This window comes from Pimephales promelas, chromosome 11, assembly GCF_988280905.1.
Source record: "Pimephales promelas chromosome 11, fPimPro1.hap1.1, whole genome shotgun sequence".
NCBI classification, from domain to species: domain Eukaryota; kingdom Metazoa; phylum Chordata; class Actinopteri; order Cypriniformes; family Leuciscidae; genus Pimephales; species Pimephales promelas.
The window spans coordinates 7,813,734-7,832,784 of NC_142779.1; the positions used below are offsets into that span (position 1 = coordinate 7,813,734).

The 19,051-nt window shown below is 37.5% G+C and overlaps 1 protein-coding gene across 1 annotated transcript; it reads left to right on the forward strand.

Moving 5' to 3' along the window:
* Positions 1-214: 214 nt before the first annotated feature.
* stox1 (storkhead box 1) lies at positions 215-18,580 on the forward strand. The gene is made up of 4 exons (XM_039672567.2): positions 215-704; positions 15,091-15,243; positions 15,371-17,651; positions 18,121-18,580. The coding sequence occupies exons 1-4, from the start codon at positions 401-403 to the stop codon at positions 18,266-18,268; spliced, it is 2,886 nt and encodes a 961-aa protein (XP_039528501.2). The 5' UTR covers positions 215-400; the 3' UTR covers positions 18,269-18,580.
* Positions 18,581-19,051: the final 471 nt, after the last annotated feature.

The window sequence follows — 19,051 nt, forward strand, 5'->3', positions numbered from 1 at the left end:
GTAATACTGTTTTGATCATCACACTTACTTGCTGTTGAGGTTTAATTACAAAACGTTTAATCTCTAAACAAAAAAACCCAACTAACTACCCATTTCCCTGGCACTGTTTGTTTACAACCTGGAGATTCTTTTCAGTGGAAGTCCAGGCGCGACCACGCCCGTATCATGAAAGGTGCGTTTTCATTGGTGCGCCGTCGCGCGCCTCCCCTGAGTCGGTTGCCGTGGGAGCCGTAGTGGACACCGAAGTACACACACATGCGGAGTCGCGAGACATACGGAGAGGAGGCGTCCTGAGTCCTAAACACATTCAAACTGTGGGTTTACAGTTGTTGGATTAAACCGAATGAAGATGTTTCTTTCTCAGAACTACATATAGATTGAGATTCGTGTGAAGGCAGAAATGTCTGTACAGCACCGCTTGGTTCAACTGTCAGCCGCGTCGCTCGCTGTTGTTCTCAGCCGGGACGAGGACAGCTTGTGCAGCACTAACGGACAGGACGTGTTTGCGGATTTTAAGTCGCAAAATTCGCGAAGCTTCTGGAATAAAAGACTCGTGAAAGCGGTGGCGGAAGTTTCCTTTCAGGGATGGCTGGAGAACTACGTGCTGCTCGTCCAAGGCAATGCCAATAACTTGGAGGTGTTGAGGGAAGCGTGGATGCGCAGGGCGCTGAGGTCGCCCAAAGGATACACTATCCAAGCTGTAGGTAGGTGAAAAACATTTGGATATTGGTAGGGGTGTTATATGATGTGGAATCGCTGGGTCACTCATTCATGAATGATCCGTAAAGCTTTGTCTAACGTTACATTGTTTCATTGTGCATTTGTAACGTTAGTGCTAATAACAGTCCGATGATGGCACTACAGAAGTTAATGAGTCCCACGAGAGCAAAATCTGAGTAAGGCTTAGGTTTAACATTTGTTTATGTGAGTGACATGGTGAAATTTGAAAAGAACACCTTTGGCCATGTTGATTAAGCAGACATGCATTCTTAACACTTTTTTTTTGTTTTGCCAATAATGCTGTCCTGAAAGTTATAGCCTATGGTCAATGACTCATTCTTGTGTCCAAATCTAATACGCATCATTATTAATACACATCTTCTGTGATGAACATGTTTTGATTTTTTTAATTAAATATCCTGTAAATTTCTGGGGAAAAAAAGTTTTCTTAAAGGGCTGAAATTTGCAAATAAATAAAAAAAATAATATTAAACTTTTATTTATTAAATAAGAAATAGTGAAGCTATGTTTTAAAAATATAATAATTTATATATTTTTTAAAATATAATAATTTAGTTTTTTTTAATATTAAACGTTGGACCCCTCATGTGAAGATCATTACATTATTTTCTAAGAACATTTTGTGTCAAATGGAGTAACCCTAACACTTATGCATGAATCAAAACATGTTTAATCTTGAACCACATTTTTGAAAACTTATTAGTGAAGTTGTGTTCAGTCAAATGCATTAAAATGCACATAAACTATACTAAGATGGTTATACTTTTTTAATTTTTTAGAGCCCAATGGCTTTGTAGAAAATGCTATAAAAGTTTGCCAAAACATTAACATAATGAATTTCTAGGAACTTGGCATGTGTGTTTTAAGCTATATTTTTAACTGATTTCTCATTTTTATCATTTCAAAGATCCTTACTGACATTGACAGATTTCATTAGAAAATCAAAATATAACCTTTTGTGATTGTGGACATCTCCCAGCCGATCTCTATAGGGATCCCCATGCTCTATAGGAGACCAACATACCACTGTTCTCATGAATGCCTCTTCCTTCAACGCCTCTCTAAAGGTCCCCAGATTGTTTTTCCCCAGCTATAACAGAAAACCACATAATTTCCGTTTGCTGTAGAAAGGTAGCCTCTTAACCTAACCTGACCAACAATCTCCCATGAGACCTCAACATGCTTAAGGCATAACTGTGTGCGTGCAACATAAGTGCATTATTTCCAGATGACAGGAAATATGATTTCTGGGGAGCTGTGAGTCTTCCCTGACTCAATTTTCACTGCTCTGTTTTAGTTAACTTCCTAAAAAAAAGGGTCATTGTGATTTGGTGTGGGTACAAAATTCATGCCCAGTGTTGTGTTGGTTATTATTGTGATTTGATAATGGATGAAATTGTTTTCGTTGGTCACATGTTGAGGTGGCAGACTTTTGTGACAGTGTGGATTTCTGTTGCCTCAGGTGTCGCTGCTGCTGGGAGGCATCTGGTTTGCCCACTACAAACATGAAGCAGATTGTTAGAACCTCCATTTGCTCCTGCTGTCACAAGCAATGAATGTGCATGTTAACAAACTGTGTAGTATAGTGTGTAACCGGGGCATTTTTGAGCTAGGACCACACAGTAAAGTGACCGGGAGTAGAGGGAGCTAAAATCCACAGCTATTTTCACTAGTTTAATTTTCTCTAGGAAATTGGAAGCACACTCTCATGTGCATACAAATTGTTGAGACCTCAGGTCAGGTTGTCCATTGTGGTGAAATAAGCCCAGCAACAGTGTCTTTGTAATTTATTGGCCATTCACCAGAGCCCATAGTGCTGAGTTATGTCCTTTCCAGTGGTTGTCCACCAGCCGGATTTATAGCTTGACCACTGGAGCCGATGTCCCTTGTTTCATTCTGAGGACGGTACCATGGAGTCTTTTTATTGTTGTCTGGAGACAGCGCCAGGACATTGTGTTGACAATGAAATGTCATTTTGTAGATAAGATTAAAATTAAATTAAAATTGTTTGGCAAATTACATCTCCTAGAGCTTTTTTAAACAAAACATCACTTTAAAGGCTCAGATATAGGCTACTCTCACAGTGAAGTTAGAACTATGCTGGGAACAGTGTTTAGATGAATATGGTAATATGTGTTGCACACTTTTCACTCAATAACAAAATAAGCACAACAAAGACAGCGGTGAGAAAACCACAGTAAAGAAAGTGTCTGATTATAGTGATGTGGATATGTTCGATTTAGCTCTGCAATTCAGCCTGTCAAATCACGTCACATTAATGAATAGCTTTACGGCATTAAACATGAAAAAACAATAAAAATTAGCCTTAGAGGACACCTACCTAGGGTTGGGAATCGAGAATCGATTGGAACCGGGACTAACTTTTCGTTTTTCCCGGAATCGTTCAAAAGTTAAAATTTCGATTCTTAGTTTCGATATTCACAGTCCGCCGATCGGAAGAAGAAACCGCTGAACAACCCCAACAAAGAAGCGTCTACCGGAAGTGTTGGCATAACCGCGCGAGTCGAACATGAGTAGCTTACGTCGGCGGTCCAAAGTGTGGCTTCACTTTTCTAAAAATAACGAAATCTCGGCAAAATGCAAAATTTGTGACAAAAGGGGTATTTGTGACAGAAGGAGTATTTCTTTCAGAAAGGAGTATTTCCTTCAGAAAGACCGTTGGTTAGCAAGGTTAGCTAAACTTTTTTGACCCTGCCTCTTAAAAGAATCGGAATCGAGAATCTTTAGGAACTGGAATCGAAACAAGGAATCGGAATCAGAATTGTTCAAATTCAAACGATACCCAACCCTACACCTACCTATTAATATTATTAGTTCTAATAATAGTAATCACCATGGACCTATGGTAATTCAAAGGTGTTTATGCCAGTCGGGGCGAACTATCTAAGAAAGTCCGCTTTGGCGAGCTGTTTTGGTCTCAGAAACAAACTCCAAATGAACTTTGTTTTGGCCTAATTTTGTTTGAAACGACATCATCACACCAGTTCGTTCTTCAATTTCACATGAAGTAAATCGGGTCTTAAATATCACACACATTCAGTACTTTGAATTCTTTGAGTATTTTTCTAGTCCTGTGTTTGGTCAGCAGGAAAGGGTTAGTGGCTGTGATTACCCTTCAGCAGATGGGATGATGAATGAGCCTGCCTCGCTCTCTGTCCTCTTGATTATCAGTATACATTAAGTGAAAAGACGGATTGTTCACTGGGGCCTGCCCTGCATTGCTTTTTTTGGCGTCTTGCTCGTAATACTCTTTGACCTTTTCAGCTCACATTTTGAGCTTGCTGTCTTTTGTATGTTCCCTGAATCCCAATTGATTTTCGTGACTTGTTAGTTAAGAAGAATCGAAAGTCATGTCATTTACTCAACTTCATGTCATTCCAAACCTAGGCCTATGTCATGCTCTTATTATTTAAGTGGAGCCCAGATCCAAAAATGTCATGTTGTCATAGTTTTAGTCAAAACGATAATGTAACACGCTTTTTGAATTCTGCACGCTAACATGGTTTAGACCCAAAATGGTTAATTTGTTTTGTTACACAAAGGTATGACTTTAAATGGCTTGGAATATAGTGAACAAGTCATATGGACCACTTTCATGATAGTTTTTATTTTATTTATCAGCCCCTCGTTACTATGAACTGATGTTATATGACGGCGACAAGTGGGCATAAGGATGCAGATAATACAATTTGGAAACGGCAAATGGGTGAGAAAATAAAATTTTGACACACAACTATCTTTTTTGGTGAATCAATTGTCATTTAGGTGTCGAAGAAGGATAAAGCAAGTTAATTGGCAGGTTTCTAAAAATGAAAAGCTGAATAGTTAGTAATGCATGCAGAAACTGGACTTCACTGGATGTGTTCTGTCTTCGGCCTGTGGCCTTGACTCCTGAGAATTCTCTATGCATCATTTATAATTAAAGCGATATAAAATTGGAGGCATATAAATAATGTGCATCGAACTTGAGATATAGGATGATGACAAGCATTTGGAGAAACAAGAAATTCAGGAATGCCTCGCCCTTCTTTTCCGCCTGTCTGTTGAAATCTGAGGTGCTTACAATGGCTGAAGTCTGAAGTCTCTGCATTATTGAGGAGCTTTGGATCATGTCGTCATTACTCAGCGGGATATAACATCTATGCTAAGTTCTAATGAGGTGTTCAGTAGGGTTGAGCACAATTAATCACTGATATGTTCAATAACTTAACTTTGTTTGATGGTACACATTTATATCTTCAAACCTAATTGTGATACATGTTCTAGACATGTTTTTTGGAGTGCCTCTACCAAAGCAAACTGATTTGTTGGAGGTTTATGCAATGCAGACCACATCTCTCAGATCTCAGCTCATTAGCCGTGACATGGCATCGTGCTGGACTCTTTTATCCAGAGGTCAACAGCCTGCAGTTCTCAGGCATTGAAAGTTGACCTCTTGGTTAACAAGACACCAGAGGTCATCGCTCCCTAGTGCTTTCCTCAAAGATGTCATTGCTGACCACAACACTTCCAGGTGTGCACCGTAAACAGAGGAGGCACAGTTCAGCCAACATGTGTTTGTAAAACAGCAAAAGCTTTCTTATTCCCATGAAAGCATATCTTTCTTTCACTTGAGGAAAAACCTATAAAAGCCAGAAAGAAACTATTGTAAGACTCTTAAATTAAAGGAATGAAATTAAAAGTGGCATTCAGTGTCACCACAAGAAAAGACTCCAGGATGTGTGAAAATGTTTTTGAGTTAATCGAATAATTATAATAGAATGGGTTGTTACTTGTTATACAGTAAGCTATTATAATTTTGAAAATACCTTTGAGATTAAATTAAAATTGCATGCAGTATCATCACAAGAGAAGAGAATAAACATGTAGGTTGCTATTGATTTATTTCAATGTTTTTTAAGTAAATACATTGAAAACTGTTATGATTTTAAGATCTTTGAAATTAAATTACATGTTGTATCATCAGAAGCAGAGATCTCAGAATAAACATATTTATTTACTTTTTTAAACCCGTGATTTATAGATCTATTGAAAACTCTTGTCGTTTTGGACTATATTTAATTAAGTTTCATCACAGACAGAGATTCATTCCAGTATAAACATGTCAAGTATGTGTATTTATGTAAAAGCCTTTTTTTCCCCTCTTGTTTGTTTAAGTAAATGAACTAATCCATGTGGTCAGAATAAAAGAGATCCATATAGATGCCAAGTTTTGGGAGATAAAGTTGGAGCTGGATCTGGTTTCTAAAAGAAAGCAACCAATGGAATGTTTTCCAAGATAACCAAACACCCTGCCACCGCGAGCAGCCATGTGTATTTCTTCCATACTTCTCCTTTTTTCACCCCTTGAAATCATGTGTCCTAGCAAAACAAAACAACCCTGACAGAAGACTCTTTTCCTTCACAGAGCTCTTCTCTGTCCCTCTGTCTGCTGACACTAATTTAACATTCGAAAAATTCTTCTCTTCCTGTGACTTTATCCACATCTGAATATTCATGCTGTCCATATAAATCCTGTCCAAACACAAGAGACTTTTCATTTTCAGATTGGGAACTCTCTGTTTTCTTTGAACACATGTGAGTGTGTGTTGGCATGTATATATGGCCTTGTCTGTGGGTTTTTTTTCCTGTGTGCATGAGCGATCCATATTATATGGCCTAAAAAAAAAAAAAGTTTGGTTCCGGTTGGTTGTCAGTTGAGGTCATGGGTCGGTAGGGAATTTTTTTTTTTTTTTTTTTTTTTTTTTTTTCAGTGGCAGCAAGGGATGGGTAGGAAATTATTCAGGGCTCGACATTAAAGGGATAGTCAAACCTAAAAATATCAAAATTGAAACTACTGTGGAAACAAAGACACCTACATCTTGGATGCCCTTGAGGTAAGCTAAAACATATCAAAAATTAATTTCAAAGTGAACTATCCCCTTAAGCCTTTTCACGTGCTTGTCCTCCGGACAAGTAAGTAAATCTGTCAATCACTTGTCTGAGTAAAAAAGTTGCTTGTCCGGATTTTTAAAATGTATTTATTTTTTATTCTGAAGCAATATTCTCATCAGTGTTCAATCAGCTTTGATATTTAAAAAGGCAAATTGTAATATCTGCACCTTTAAGGGCATCCCCTCCACCAATATTATTAAATGCCCTATAGTGTCTTATTATTCTAAATAATTGAATTTATTGATCAAATTTAGGAATTTAAAATGAAAGATGAAGCATACTGTTACCCTAGGTAGGGCTGATCAAATTAAATCATTTACGCTGAAAAATTACAATTTCATAAAATAATGTTATGAAATTGATTTAAATGTGCAAATAAGAAATATTGGAAAGAATTATACTAGGCTACTTATAAACATAACACTAAACTGCCAATAGGTGGCGGCAGGCGGCCGTATAAATGAGTGAGTTATTGATTCATTAATTCAAACGATTCGTTCAAACGGTTGATTCATTCAAGAATGAGACAGATGTTGATGTTTATGAATGGGTCATTAAATCTTTGACCTTAACCGATTCGTTCAAAATGCTGAATCATTCAGTAATGAAAACAGGATGAGTTCCTGTGAGATGCGTCGTGGTTCTGCTGTGACTTTTCTTTGGAACTATTTTCGCTGCTGAAATGGAACAAAAACACCCAATATTGCTTATAAAAAGTAAGTGACTTAATCTTAACTGTTTATTGAACTGTTGTAGGAAATCAATGTCACTTTTTCAATCGTGATGGTATTCAGGAAAAATAATTGAGGCTGCTTAGTGCTTAACATATGTTAAAATATAAAAACTCCACATTTAGATTTTTTATAGGCAGAGTATGTTGTTAACTGTGTGTGTGTGCTCCGCTCATGTGTGTAGATTTCTCTGCGCGAGCGTCAACAGCGCAACTTTACCATCAGTAATACAGTAGCTGCTGCCTGCTACATTTATTATCCACAATCGATCGCAACTTGCAATAAATGTAATAAAATCAGAATCATTCTCTCGGTTTAGTGATTCCCTAGTTATTTTTTGTTTGTTATTGATGTTCTAATCAGGCTACTTATCCGTTGGGGCGAGTAAAATTCTCTTTTACTTGTCCTTCAAAAATCCATTTGTCCCGGAAAAGCGGACAAGTTAGACGGGCTCTAGACATACGAACCGCGGCAGGTTAGAGTGATTTGGATAGCATAAAATAATGAAAGAAACGAACAAATACATGGCGAAAGAAGTGATAGACAGCAGAAGATGGGATTGGGATCATGATTTGAATTTTTGGGATGATTTTTAATAAAACTAGGCGGATGGAGGTATTAGTATGTGGTGTGTACATGCCTATGAATGCATGTATTTGTATGTGTGCGAATATGAATAAAAATATCCTAATCTACAAAAAAAAGACTTGTATAATATGTATTATAGTTCAGTTTGACGAACGATATCTGCCTTGTTTGTTAATAGATTGCTGGAGTACAAGATGCATCTTGCATCGCGTGCTATAAAAAGACGGAGCTGTACAAAAACGTAAATTTATAGTTCGCCTCAAAGTTTTTTATTTGTGTATTTATTTATTTTTTATTATTTCTTCCCCAAGCTCATAAAATATTTTTGGGTCGCACATAAATTGACAGGGTCGGTCGGAAACCGGAAACAAACAATTTTTTTTTTTACGCCTATTTCATATTTTATTATATATATATATATATATATATATATATATATATATATATATATATATATATATATATATATAGTATATCAAATATAATATTACATTTTATATACTATATTTCATCATGTCTCCTTGAATAGCTGAAGTAGATTTCCCTTATCCGTCCTGATTTAAAGGCATCTCCCTATATTTCACAATCTGACCTCTAGCTTCCTTTTTCCATTAAGTCAATCCTTGATGAAATCTAAGCTGGATGACATATTTAAGTAGTTCACAGCCAGGTGGAGATCTAGGCCATTACAAACAAATGAAAAGATTATCCTGCTCTTCTACTGTTAAAGGGTAACTAAACACCAAAACAACTTTTTTTAGTTAATGATCTGTAAGAATGGAGCTTCATAAATGCTGTTCATTGATTCGAGTACATTTTTTGACAATTGAGTATAAAGTGTTTTGATTTTCAAATATATGGTGTAAAAACGTCTGAGTGCTGCCCTCTTCAGGTTAAACGGAAAGCTCCTGCAGTAGGGGTACTTGCTGACGTAGCGAACTCTCAGACGCACTCTGTCACACCCTTGGTGCGAGCTCACCACGCCCTTGGCAGCCCCTGGTATAAAAGCATCTGGTTCCATCAAAACTACTGTAGCGAGTCAGGAGTTGTATTTATGAGTATTGAAAACGATCAGGATAGCATATAATAGCATCTAGTTAGCATAGCATTTATATAGTTATTTAGATTATTTTTGAAAACGACCAGGATAGAGTATTGCTGCATCTATTTAGCATAGCATTATATAGATAATTTAGATTATTTTGTGTAGCTAGTAGCATAGTACAGTTAGGATAGCTTCAAGTTAGCATAGATTTATCAGTGTTTAGTACAGTGATCAGGATAGTAACGGAATAGAGGTGGACATGGGCTTCTCCACACGCAGTGCCAAACACTGCTCGTCCTGAATGGACTCCTCCACCGCAGCGGCGTCTTGATGCGAGTGATCATGGATATTTTAATCACAATTTATGGTTAGGATAAAGTTAATCCTCTGGGGTCGACAAACGAGCCGGTGCATTTTGCTGGATTTTTTCATATAGCGGCATAATATCAGTATGAATATATGCCAGCGTGCGCTATTGAGATCAACTCGACGACATAACTCATCAGATGCCGGTCGCGATGCGGGAGTTAAGACCGCAGTTTGAGCCAGCAGCTCGAATGGATTTGGCCCTGTGTCTACATACAATTCACCCTCATCCACTTCAGGTGAAGGTGAGGGAGAAAAGTCCTCGACTTCAAATGTCCGCTCTGTTGCAAAGGCAGCTACTTGAGTCACTCCAGTCTCGCTCTATTTTAGAGTCTGACAGCAGCTGTCACTCACGGCGGGTCTCAGGTGCACGCCCCCTAGCCCCGCTGGGGTCTGCCCATTTTTTCAGCATTTTTCAAATATTGCTAGTGGGTGGAGTCAGGCTCTGACCAGGGGTTTAGTTACCCTTTAAGGATTGCAGCTAATGTGTTTGCAATTAGGGGACAGTACTTACTTCCCTCATATTTCCAGTCCCCTCCTTCCAAAAATTATGTAAATGGTGTACCGTTGAGTAGACCTGACCTGACTAACCCATTTCAATGCTCCTACTTTACTGAAATCTATATTGTAACAAAGCTTTTGGCATGAAAGTTGTCTGCCATTTAGATTAGGCTTCACTATGTGAAGGGCCTTCAAATGGTTAACACACCTAAAATCTGATGTAGCTCAGCCTTGGTCAGAGGAAATGATTCTCATCTGGTTGAAATTACCAGCATGGAACTTGATTAGTTGTATAAGAATGTTGTAAACTGTGGCTCCTTTAACTTCTATAGTAGTAAAACTAGTACGAATCACATTACCATCTCTTCAAGCAAACCATGAATCTGTATCCTGGACATTCCTTGAGGGATGAGGGAAAGGGTTGGGTATTTAATAGACGGACCATCAGGATGATTTTTGGCAGTTGTTTTAGCTTTATATAATGTACTATAATATAGCTACACTACCATTCAAAAGATGAGATCCGTAAAAAATGTTTATGGTTTTGAAAAAAAATCTTTTATGCTTGCTTAAGCATTTATTTGATCAAGAATACACTAAAATAGTAATATTATGAAATATTATTACACAATATTATTGTGATGTGAAATATTATTTTCTATTTGAATATGTTTTAAAATGTAATGTATTCCTGTGAAGCAAAACTGAATTTTCAGCACTACAGTCTTCAGTCACATGATCCAACGGAAATCATTCTAATATGTTGATTTGCTGATCAAGAAGATTTCTTATTATTATGTTGAAAACTTGTGCCGTGTAATGTTTTTTTCCCCCCCGCTGGATTCTCCGAAGAATAAAATGTATTTGAATTTAAAAACATAATTTAGGCCTATATGAAATAAAGCATTATCTTTACTGTCACTTTTGATCAATTGAATGAATCCTTGCTGAATAAAAGTATTTGATTTCTTAAAAAAAAAAAAAACCTGCACTGTCCCCAAACTTTTGAATGGAAGTGTAGACGTTGTTATTCCAAACACATCACTTTTCATGATATGGCCTATGGTGTTTGTTACTCCTGCTTTAAGGCCTAAGAACATACTTTTCCTGTGGCAGGTAACATGGCCTATTTGCATGAGCTTCAAAAGAGTCCCTATAGTTTTGCCTTGAAACCTGAGATATGTTACCAATTGATATGACCTCCTTTCGTGAGACCTGATACAATATGCTACAAAATAATATTACTTTCTTGATACAGGAAAGCAGGTTTTTCGGGCTTTTGTGACTCTTTACAAAGTCAAAATTGGTTTAGTCACTTGTATTCTCTGTATTTCGAGTTTGTCTGTCAATCACTGTAACGGCATAATAAAGTAACAAGCCACGTACTATTGGTTCAAAATGACAGAAAACAAGGAGATATTTCATCAGCATGTTATCAGCGTGAAACAGTTCCTTCTGTTAATCAATACACAAGTCCACAGAGTATCATGAAGCATGTCAACATTGTAAAATGGCCCTTTTAATCAGTCTAACGAACCAGATCCTCTCTGTGGGAGGATCAGTAGAAAGGCTTCATTTTTCACTTGTAATTTTGACATGGTTAACATTTAACACTGGTGTTTCATTTAAAAACTACACCAGACTCATGCTTGATAGTTAACACGCCTCTCATAGAATGTTTGTTAGTGGTTAAACTTGGGATAAATGTTTAGGGCCTCTTTGGATTTATTGGGCTTTTTACTTGTGCCATGCTGCAGGAAAAACATTGTAAAGCCTTCCTAGCAGAAGGTGTGCCCAGGAACCCTATTTAGCCACTAATGACAGCACAAAAACATTTTAATTTGTCCATCAACAACATGCAGAGCTGAGAAAACAAAGACTGAAATGAATGTGTGCGTGCATGAGAATACAAATTCTGTGAATAGTGAACTGAAGGATTGAAACTAGCCCAGAAACAACAGCAGATTCTGCTCCCTTACTTTTTTTGTGTTAATTGAGTGTGTCACAGCATTAGGGCCAGTGACTGTCATGAAGAATTACTGGGATTAATGTTTTAGTTCCAGAAGAAGAAGTCAAGGGAAATTATTGATGGCATTTCTTTACGCACTTGCATTTCCCTAATTTGGATGAGAAAATAAGATTGTAATTTAAACTGCACAATTATTGCAGTTTTCTCAAAGAATTGCATCGAACAACAATGATCGATAATAAATAATCGCGACATGCCAATGTGCGACACCTAGAAAAGCCTGTAATCTCAGCCACCCATGAAGAACAGCATTCCTCTGAGGCAGAAGGTTTTCTATAGGGGGTTAAACAACATGTCTGGTATGATCAAGTTACCTTTAATTCACTTTCTCTTTCCCACCTTCTTTCACAGCATCACTGTCCACTGTGTGTTTTTGTTGTTCCAGCCACTCGGGGTGGTCCAGAGTGTGTAATGGTTACAGCTATGATAAGGAATGAACCTTACCACATATAAATCTTGTATTTATTAGTACAAGCTCATTCGTCACTGAAGAGCACCTTATATGTGGTGGATATTTGTGCACTTGAATCAACAGAGCACTTAAAGGTTAATTACCTCTGTGAAGTTTGATGCCCACAGCTGGACAGGGTTTTTTTTACAGAAACTCGTACAATAATTAAGCTGTTTTGGTTACCCTACCACCACGTTGACAAAGCCTTGGTTGAAAAGCCACACATTTATTCCTTTTATTTTGTATATCTAAAAATCAGTTATACCTTACATACTATTACATACGTACATACATATACCACACATACTATTAATTAAAATACAAAACAAACATACATACATTTTTTTTTTATATACTTATATACTTTACTGTAAATACTTGCTTAATTGGTTTGTTCATTCATTGTATTATGTTGCAATACTGTACAATACTAGAGCCTCACTCTAAGCATTTCTACGTACAAATTGTCACTGACATCTGTCTGTATACAACATAAACAAAACTCGAAACTTCTGCGGTTCTCTTAAAATAGCAACTAAAAGATCCTTTATAAACTCAATCCTGAAAAATTGATAGATTTGACTAACATTTGAAGATGATAATCAAAACCATTTGTGGGGATATTATATATTATATTTACCCACTATATTAAAGAAATAATAATATTATTACATAGATATTTAAAATCACATGACTGTAAAATAAAAATATAATATTTATGTACTATTAATTAAGGTTTATTATTGTGTAGTCAAGTGATAAAGTGGTTAAGTGGCCTTGTTTGTCTTTTCACTATTGAAAGTTGCTTGCTATTAATTGTGATGAGTGGCAAGTGCTGTAGGGTAATGTGATAAAGACAAAATGGGTATTTGAGAAGTCAGGACATGCACAAGACTTTCACATGTGATTTTTCAAATCTTGTTTCCTCAAATTAATTCATGCTTAAAAGTCAACTGCTTGTTTTTTTATATTCATTTGTTATTTGTTATTTAAGAGACTTGTCCCACTCCCCTTCTACTTCTTCCTTGGCTCTATTTGCAGTGTGACGGCTGCTATGGTATCTGGTGAGGTATTCCTGTGACAAAAAAAGTTGTCAGAGCAGCTTCATGAGACAATGAGGCGTGCATATTTCCCTGGAGAGAGGAATTAATGGTACATGTGTCCATTCATGTCAGCTCAATTGGAGCTGGAACTCTCAATTGTTGTGCAAAACATTCCCACTTTCTCTCTGAAAAGATTATTTGAAGAACACTTTCACATGAAACGATTTTATTGTTAAAAAGACGGTTTCTGCAGTTATAAACAATATCTAAGCATGAACAATTATTTAAATTCCAAGGACAATCTAAGGATGTGCTGGTCCCACATTTACACCACCTTCCTGAAAATAAAGGAAGACAAGGATGGATTTATCAAGTGCATGTCAGGTTTTCCTCTCATAACACCTCTCAGACTACATGTGGTCAGAGACCTTAGAATGAGATGTTTCCTGTTTAAGACCTTAGACGGGATGTTTTTCCCATGGAAAGCAGTGTTAAAAGTGGAAAGCGATGAGCAAAGGCATGTTTCAGCTTACTCTGCTGACTCTCCGAGTGTTCTTACAACAAAGAAGAATGGATTAGTTGCTAAGCAGACAGAGTCAAACATTCAATGGGAACTAGCAGATGAATGAAGCTAAAACCAAAAAGGAATAGGAGTTGCTCTCAGGATTACTTTTATTTACTTTTGCTTATATAAAACCTAGTAATATTGTAAAAAGTATATTTTATATTTTGAATATAAAATGTTTTGAATGCATTCTTACAACGTAATACAGTATATTATTCCAAAATATGCTGTTGTTTGTATCTGAATCTAATCAATAATGTTTCCAGGTTTGTGTGAATTTGGTGAGTTTTAGAGTGAATCTTACTGGGTCAATTAATGAACAACGTAATGGAAAGTCAGTGCTGGCAGGTGTTCAACAATTAATCTAGCTATCCCTAGTTAATAATCAAGACTTTGGCTTTCTCTGTGATCACGGATAACTGAAGAAACCTCTTGCTTCTGTAGTTCAAACAGACATGTTTCGAAATGGAATGGATGTGGAAAATGCATTATTACTTCATTATTTCCATTGGCTTTAACGTTTAATTTAATATTCAACAATAATATTGGATGTGCCTGCATGGACACTATTATAAAAGAAGATATTATACAACAATATACTGAGGATGACATCAAGGTTTACTTCAGAGCGGCTATATAAATTAACTAAATTGATAAGGAGTGCGTTTGGCACAGAAATACCCTGTATTATGTCCAACGCGTTTTTTAAAACTTTGGCCATGTTTAGCATGAGAATCCAACTCTTTAACAGTGTAAATAAGTCAGAATGCATGAAATAGGATTGGACATCCCCTTTAAGCTGTTAAATGAAAATCGCTCCTGATTGAACTTTATTCCTCCTTGGATTTTAGGGTTTGTTGTTTTCCATCACTTGCATGGCTTTAAGGGATGATTTTTTTTTTGTCTTCATAAGCGGACTTTAAGACTGACTTGTGCCTTAAATTAACAATTTCTATCAGAGTCTCTTTATTTTATATCCATTAAACCATATTTTATAATATCAAAAACAAAACTAAATATATTTTTAAATGATAGTGACTCAAACTAACCATGTTTTATATATTTTTTTCTATAGGTGATCTCTCCCCTGTGCAGATGTCACCAATCTCCCAGTCTCAGTTTATTCCACTGTCTGAAATATTGTGCTCCGTCATATCAGACATGAATTCCACCCATGTGATTGTAAACCAGGAAGCATTGATCAATCACATGATGAAAGCACACCCAGGTAACACAATATTCACTTACCTGTACACTACCTTGTTGTATTGTATGTATTACAAATATGTATTACATATTTTTATTTATTTTCATTATGAAATGTTTATATTTACACCAACAAATATTTGTTTCAGGAATGACCATTCCCACTCAAGACATTCTGTACAATGCTTTGGGAGCGCTTATTAAGGAGAGAAAGATCTATCACACTGGTGAGGGCTACTTTGTTGTCACCCCTCAAACATACTTCATCACAAACAACATGGTGAAAGAGAGGAATTGGTGGAGTGCTGGCGACGGTGACTTGCCGTCACCACCTCCCATCACGTACCTGGTGAGCAACGAGAGCTGCATGGACACCTCTAATGAGGTGCCTGTCATGGCCCACTGTAAGTCCTGCAGCTGCTTCACCCCTCCGTCCATTGTACCTCCATCTGTCCCAGAACATCAATCCATCAGCATCAGTGAGTGCACTGGGAAAAGCCTCAAGTGGTCCAAAGAACACAAACCCTCCGTTCAGCATCAGTCCACATCTACTGCAGCAGACTACCAGGCCAGTGAGATTAGCAAATCCACCAACACAAGCCGCAAGGACAAGGAGAAAGCTGGCCGCAAATTTGGGCTTAACATCTTCCGACGGAATACAGGGAAGAAGGACAACAAACTAAAGAAGGAGTATGTCACATTCTCTGGGCAATTCCCTCCGGAGGAATGGCCTGTCAGGGATGAGGATGACTTAAACAACCTCCCCAGGGATCTTGAACATGCCATCATCAAACGGATCAACCCAGAGCTTACTGTGGACAATTTAGTAAAGCACACGGTTCTTATGAAGAAGCTTGAGGAGAAAGCTGAGAGAGGTACAGAGAAAGCTGTGGACAAGGGTATTTCCACCGAAGCTCTTCTAGCTAAGCAGAGGCACCATGCCTCGAAGGCCGTGGGCAAGAAATCGGCTCCTAGAGCTTCTCGTAGCAAGAGAAGAGGACTTTCATCCAAAGAGAAACAAAAGGCAAAGAATAAGACTTTCCAATGTGCTGAAGATTTAGAGGCAGATGATCAGAGTACGCCTCACCTCAGAGCAGAATTAGCTTTAGATGAACCTGACAATAATGTAGAGAGTACCATTCTGAATCCAAAATGTGTCTACAAGAAACGGATAGACAACCCATTTTTGGGATTGCCAGGAAAAGATGTGGAAACAAACATCAACCATAAAGAACAAAGGAGGAGAGAAGCCAAGATTCCAAACACCGGACGGCGGGAAAGACCAGGTCACAGGTCAAAATCCTGGGATCCCCATCGAGCAAAAGCAATAGCTGACAGCGTAGAGAGATCTCACACATTGAAGGATGCACCTTGTGAACAGGTCCATGAAAGAGCACAGACTGTGGACTCCACTCTGGATGGTCAACCAATGCAAGAGCTTTGTGGAGATTACAGCTCGGCCTACCCTGAGAGCAGCACATTGAGGATAGAGGACAAAATTAAGCTAAGAGAGAATAAAGTCCGAAGCAGAGAGTTTAGAAACGACAGATTAAAAGAAATTAAACATCAGGACGGACACTTGAGAAATGTTCCTGACCAATATAACATTGTAGAAAATCCTTCACATTGTGAGACAACAGAAGTACCCCTCTTGTGGCCTAAACCGACAGTTCAACGTAGACTTTCCCTACATCTACTTAACAGTAAAGAAGAGTCTCATCACCGTCCTGATCTGCTATCCTCACACCAGCAAGTTGGCAACATAACTAACCATCAGCTGCCAGATGGTCAAACCTTGGAGAGAAACACAAGCCAGACTGAGAGTGAGGTGTATACAGATGATGAACATCGCATCTATCAGAAGGCAGTGGAGGATGAGGATGGTTGTAGCTCCGTCTGCCTAAATGAGGAATGCATAATTGACTGTGAGCCATCACAAACTAGTATAGCTCGTTACCATGAGTCTGTCCGTGCGGATGGTGGCTGGAATGGCCATTTCATTGAGGAGCATGCTCATCACAAACCCACCAGAACCACACACAGGCCACATGAATTCAGGTGGCAGTCCTCTGATCACCAGAGACTTCAGAAAGGTGATAGCCCCAGACAAGAGGTCCAGTGTTTGAGAAAAAGACTACACGAATCCAGTTTAGCAGAAGATGAACATACTGAAGCCCTGGAAACCAGCATTTTTGACTACTGTCAGACGAGTGAAGTGGAGTCTGATTCTGAGACCATACATAAATCCGCAGATGAAGCTGATGTTGGCAAATCTAACAACTGGATCCGTCACCAAGAATTGAAGGACTGCCATCAGAACACAAGAGAGACATCTAAGGATACTGGGAACATCAGTGCAAACCCGAATGACCCTACAGGGCCTGCAGAGAGTCAGAGTTACACAGCAGATAGTGGGATTGACTCTCCAAGGTTAGTCTAAGGTCATTAGAGGAATAGTTAGTTCACCCAAAACTAAATATTCTGTCATAATTTACTCATCCTCAAGTTGTTCCAAACATGTATTAATTGCTTTCTTTCGAAAGAAGATATTTTGAAAAATATGGGTAACCAAACAATTGACGGTAGCCATTGACTTCCATAGTAGGAAACAATACCATGGAAGTTAATGGCTACCGTCAATTGTCTGGTTACCAACATTCTTTAAAATATCTTCTTTTGTGTTCATCAGAAGAAAGATGCTCATACCGATTTGGAACAACATGAGGGTGAGTAAATTATGACAGAATATTATTTTTTGTGTAAACTATCCCTTTCATGGTTGCCTGTACTTAAACACTTTCAATTTACTTACATTTGTAGGTACATATAAGAAAGTTTTAACACATTTTTTTTTTATTCCAGAATAAATATTTTCCTTGTTTATTTTGATTATTTGCAGGACACATATGAGTGTAACCTCAAGTAACTCAGCAATTCTTAATGGATTGAAGCATCGTGGCTTCCTGCAGAACCTTGAAAAGCTCCACTCCAATGGCATGCATCCTCAGAGTTCATTGCTCAAGCTTACACCTGTCATGAATGTTTAAACAGATTAAAATGTCACTCAGTATCTGGGTATAGTTATATATCATGTAAAAAAATGTATATAGTCCTACAAATGTAAATACCCCCCTCCCCACACACAAAAACTAGGAAATTATGTAGGTTGTGCTTTTTATATATTTAATTTGAACATTTTCAGTTACATTTTGACTGATTTGTTTTGTTAACATAGTTTTGTACATTGGTCTTTTGTTGTTTAGTCAGAAAGCCTGAACATGTCAACTATCTGCTCAAGTCAGTCCTCTGTTATTGATGTACAAATGGGTATTTCACGGAAATAAAGTTTTGAAAAATGGCGTCTTGTTAGATACACGTTTGGCTTGAAATAAACAAGTCAAAGAATCAAACCTAATTAAATTTTATTTAGGGGAACAGATATAGCCTTGTGAAAATGAATAAATCTGTCAGCAATACAAATAAGCGTATGTGTACCAGAAGCCATGAAAATATCATTCCCCAATTATTTCATTTAATGTCATTTCTAAATCAAGCAATGCTTGTTAAAAATACATTTCATTTTAATCTTACAATAATGCTCTGAAGCTTACATTTACATCTATAAATCTCCAAGTTCCTCACATTAGCTTGAAAGTTTTCATCTGTACTCTACAAATGAACAGTTTGACCTCCAGTACAGTTGAATGGCGATACTTTAATGGCGATACTTTAAATATACTTTGAATTTATCAAAATGTCACTTGTGGTCTTGTCAGTTGACGTGCTACAACAAAGCTTACCTTTACAATGCCATTGATGGTAATGAAAAA

Excerpts from the sequence above, each read along its gene's own strand:
- stox1 (XM_039672567.2), top strand. The coding sequence starts at position 401 with ATGTCTGTACAGCACCGCTTGGTTCAACTGTCAGCCGCGTCGCTCGCT. Across the intron at positions 15,244-15,370 it reads CATGATGAAAGCACACCCAG|GAATGACCATTCCCACTCAA; the intron begins GTAACACAATAT and ends TATTTGTTTCAG. Across the intron at positions 17,652-18,120 it reads AGTGGGATTGACTCTCCAAG|GACACATATGAGTGTAACCT; the intron begins GTTAGTCTAAGG and ends GATTATTTGCAG.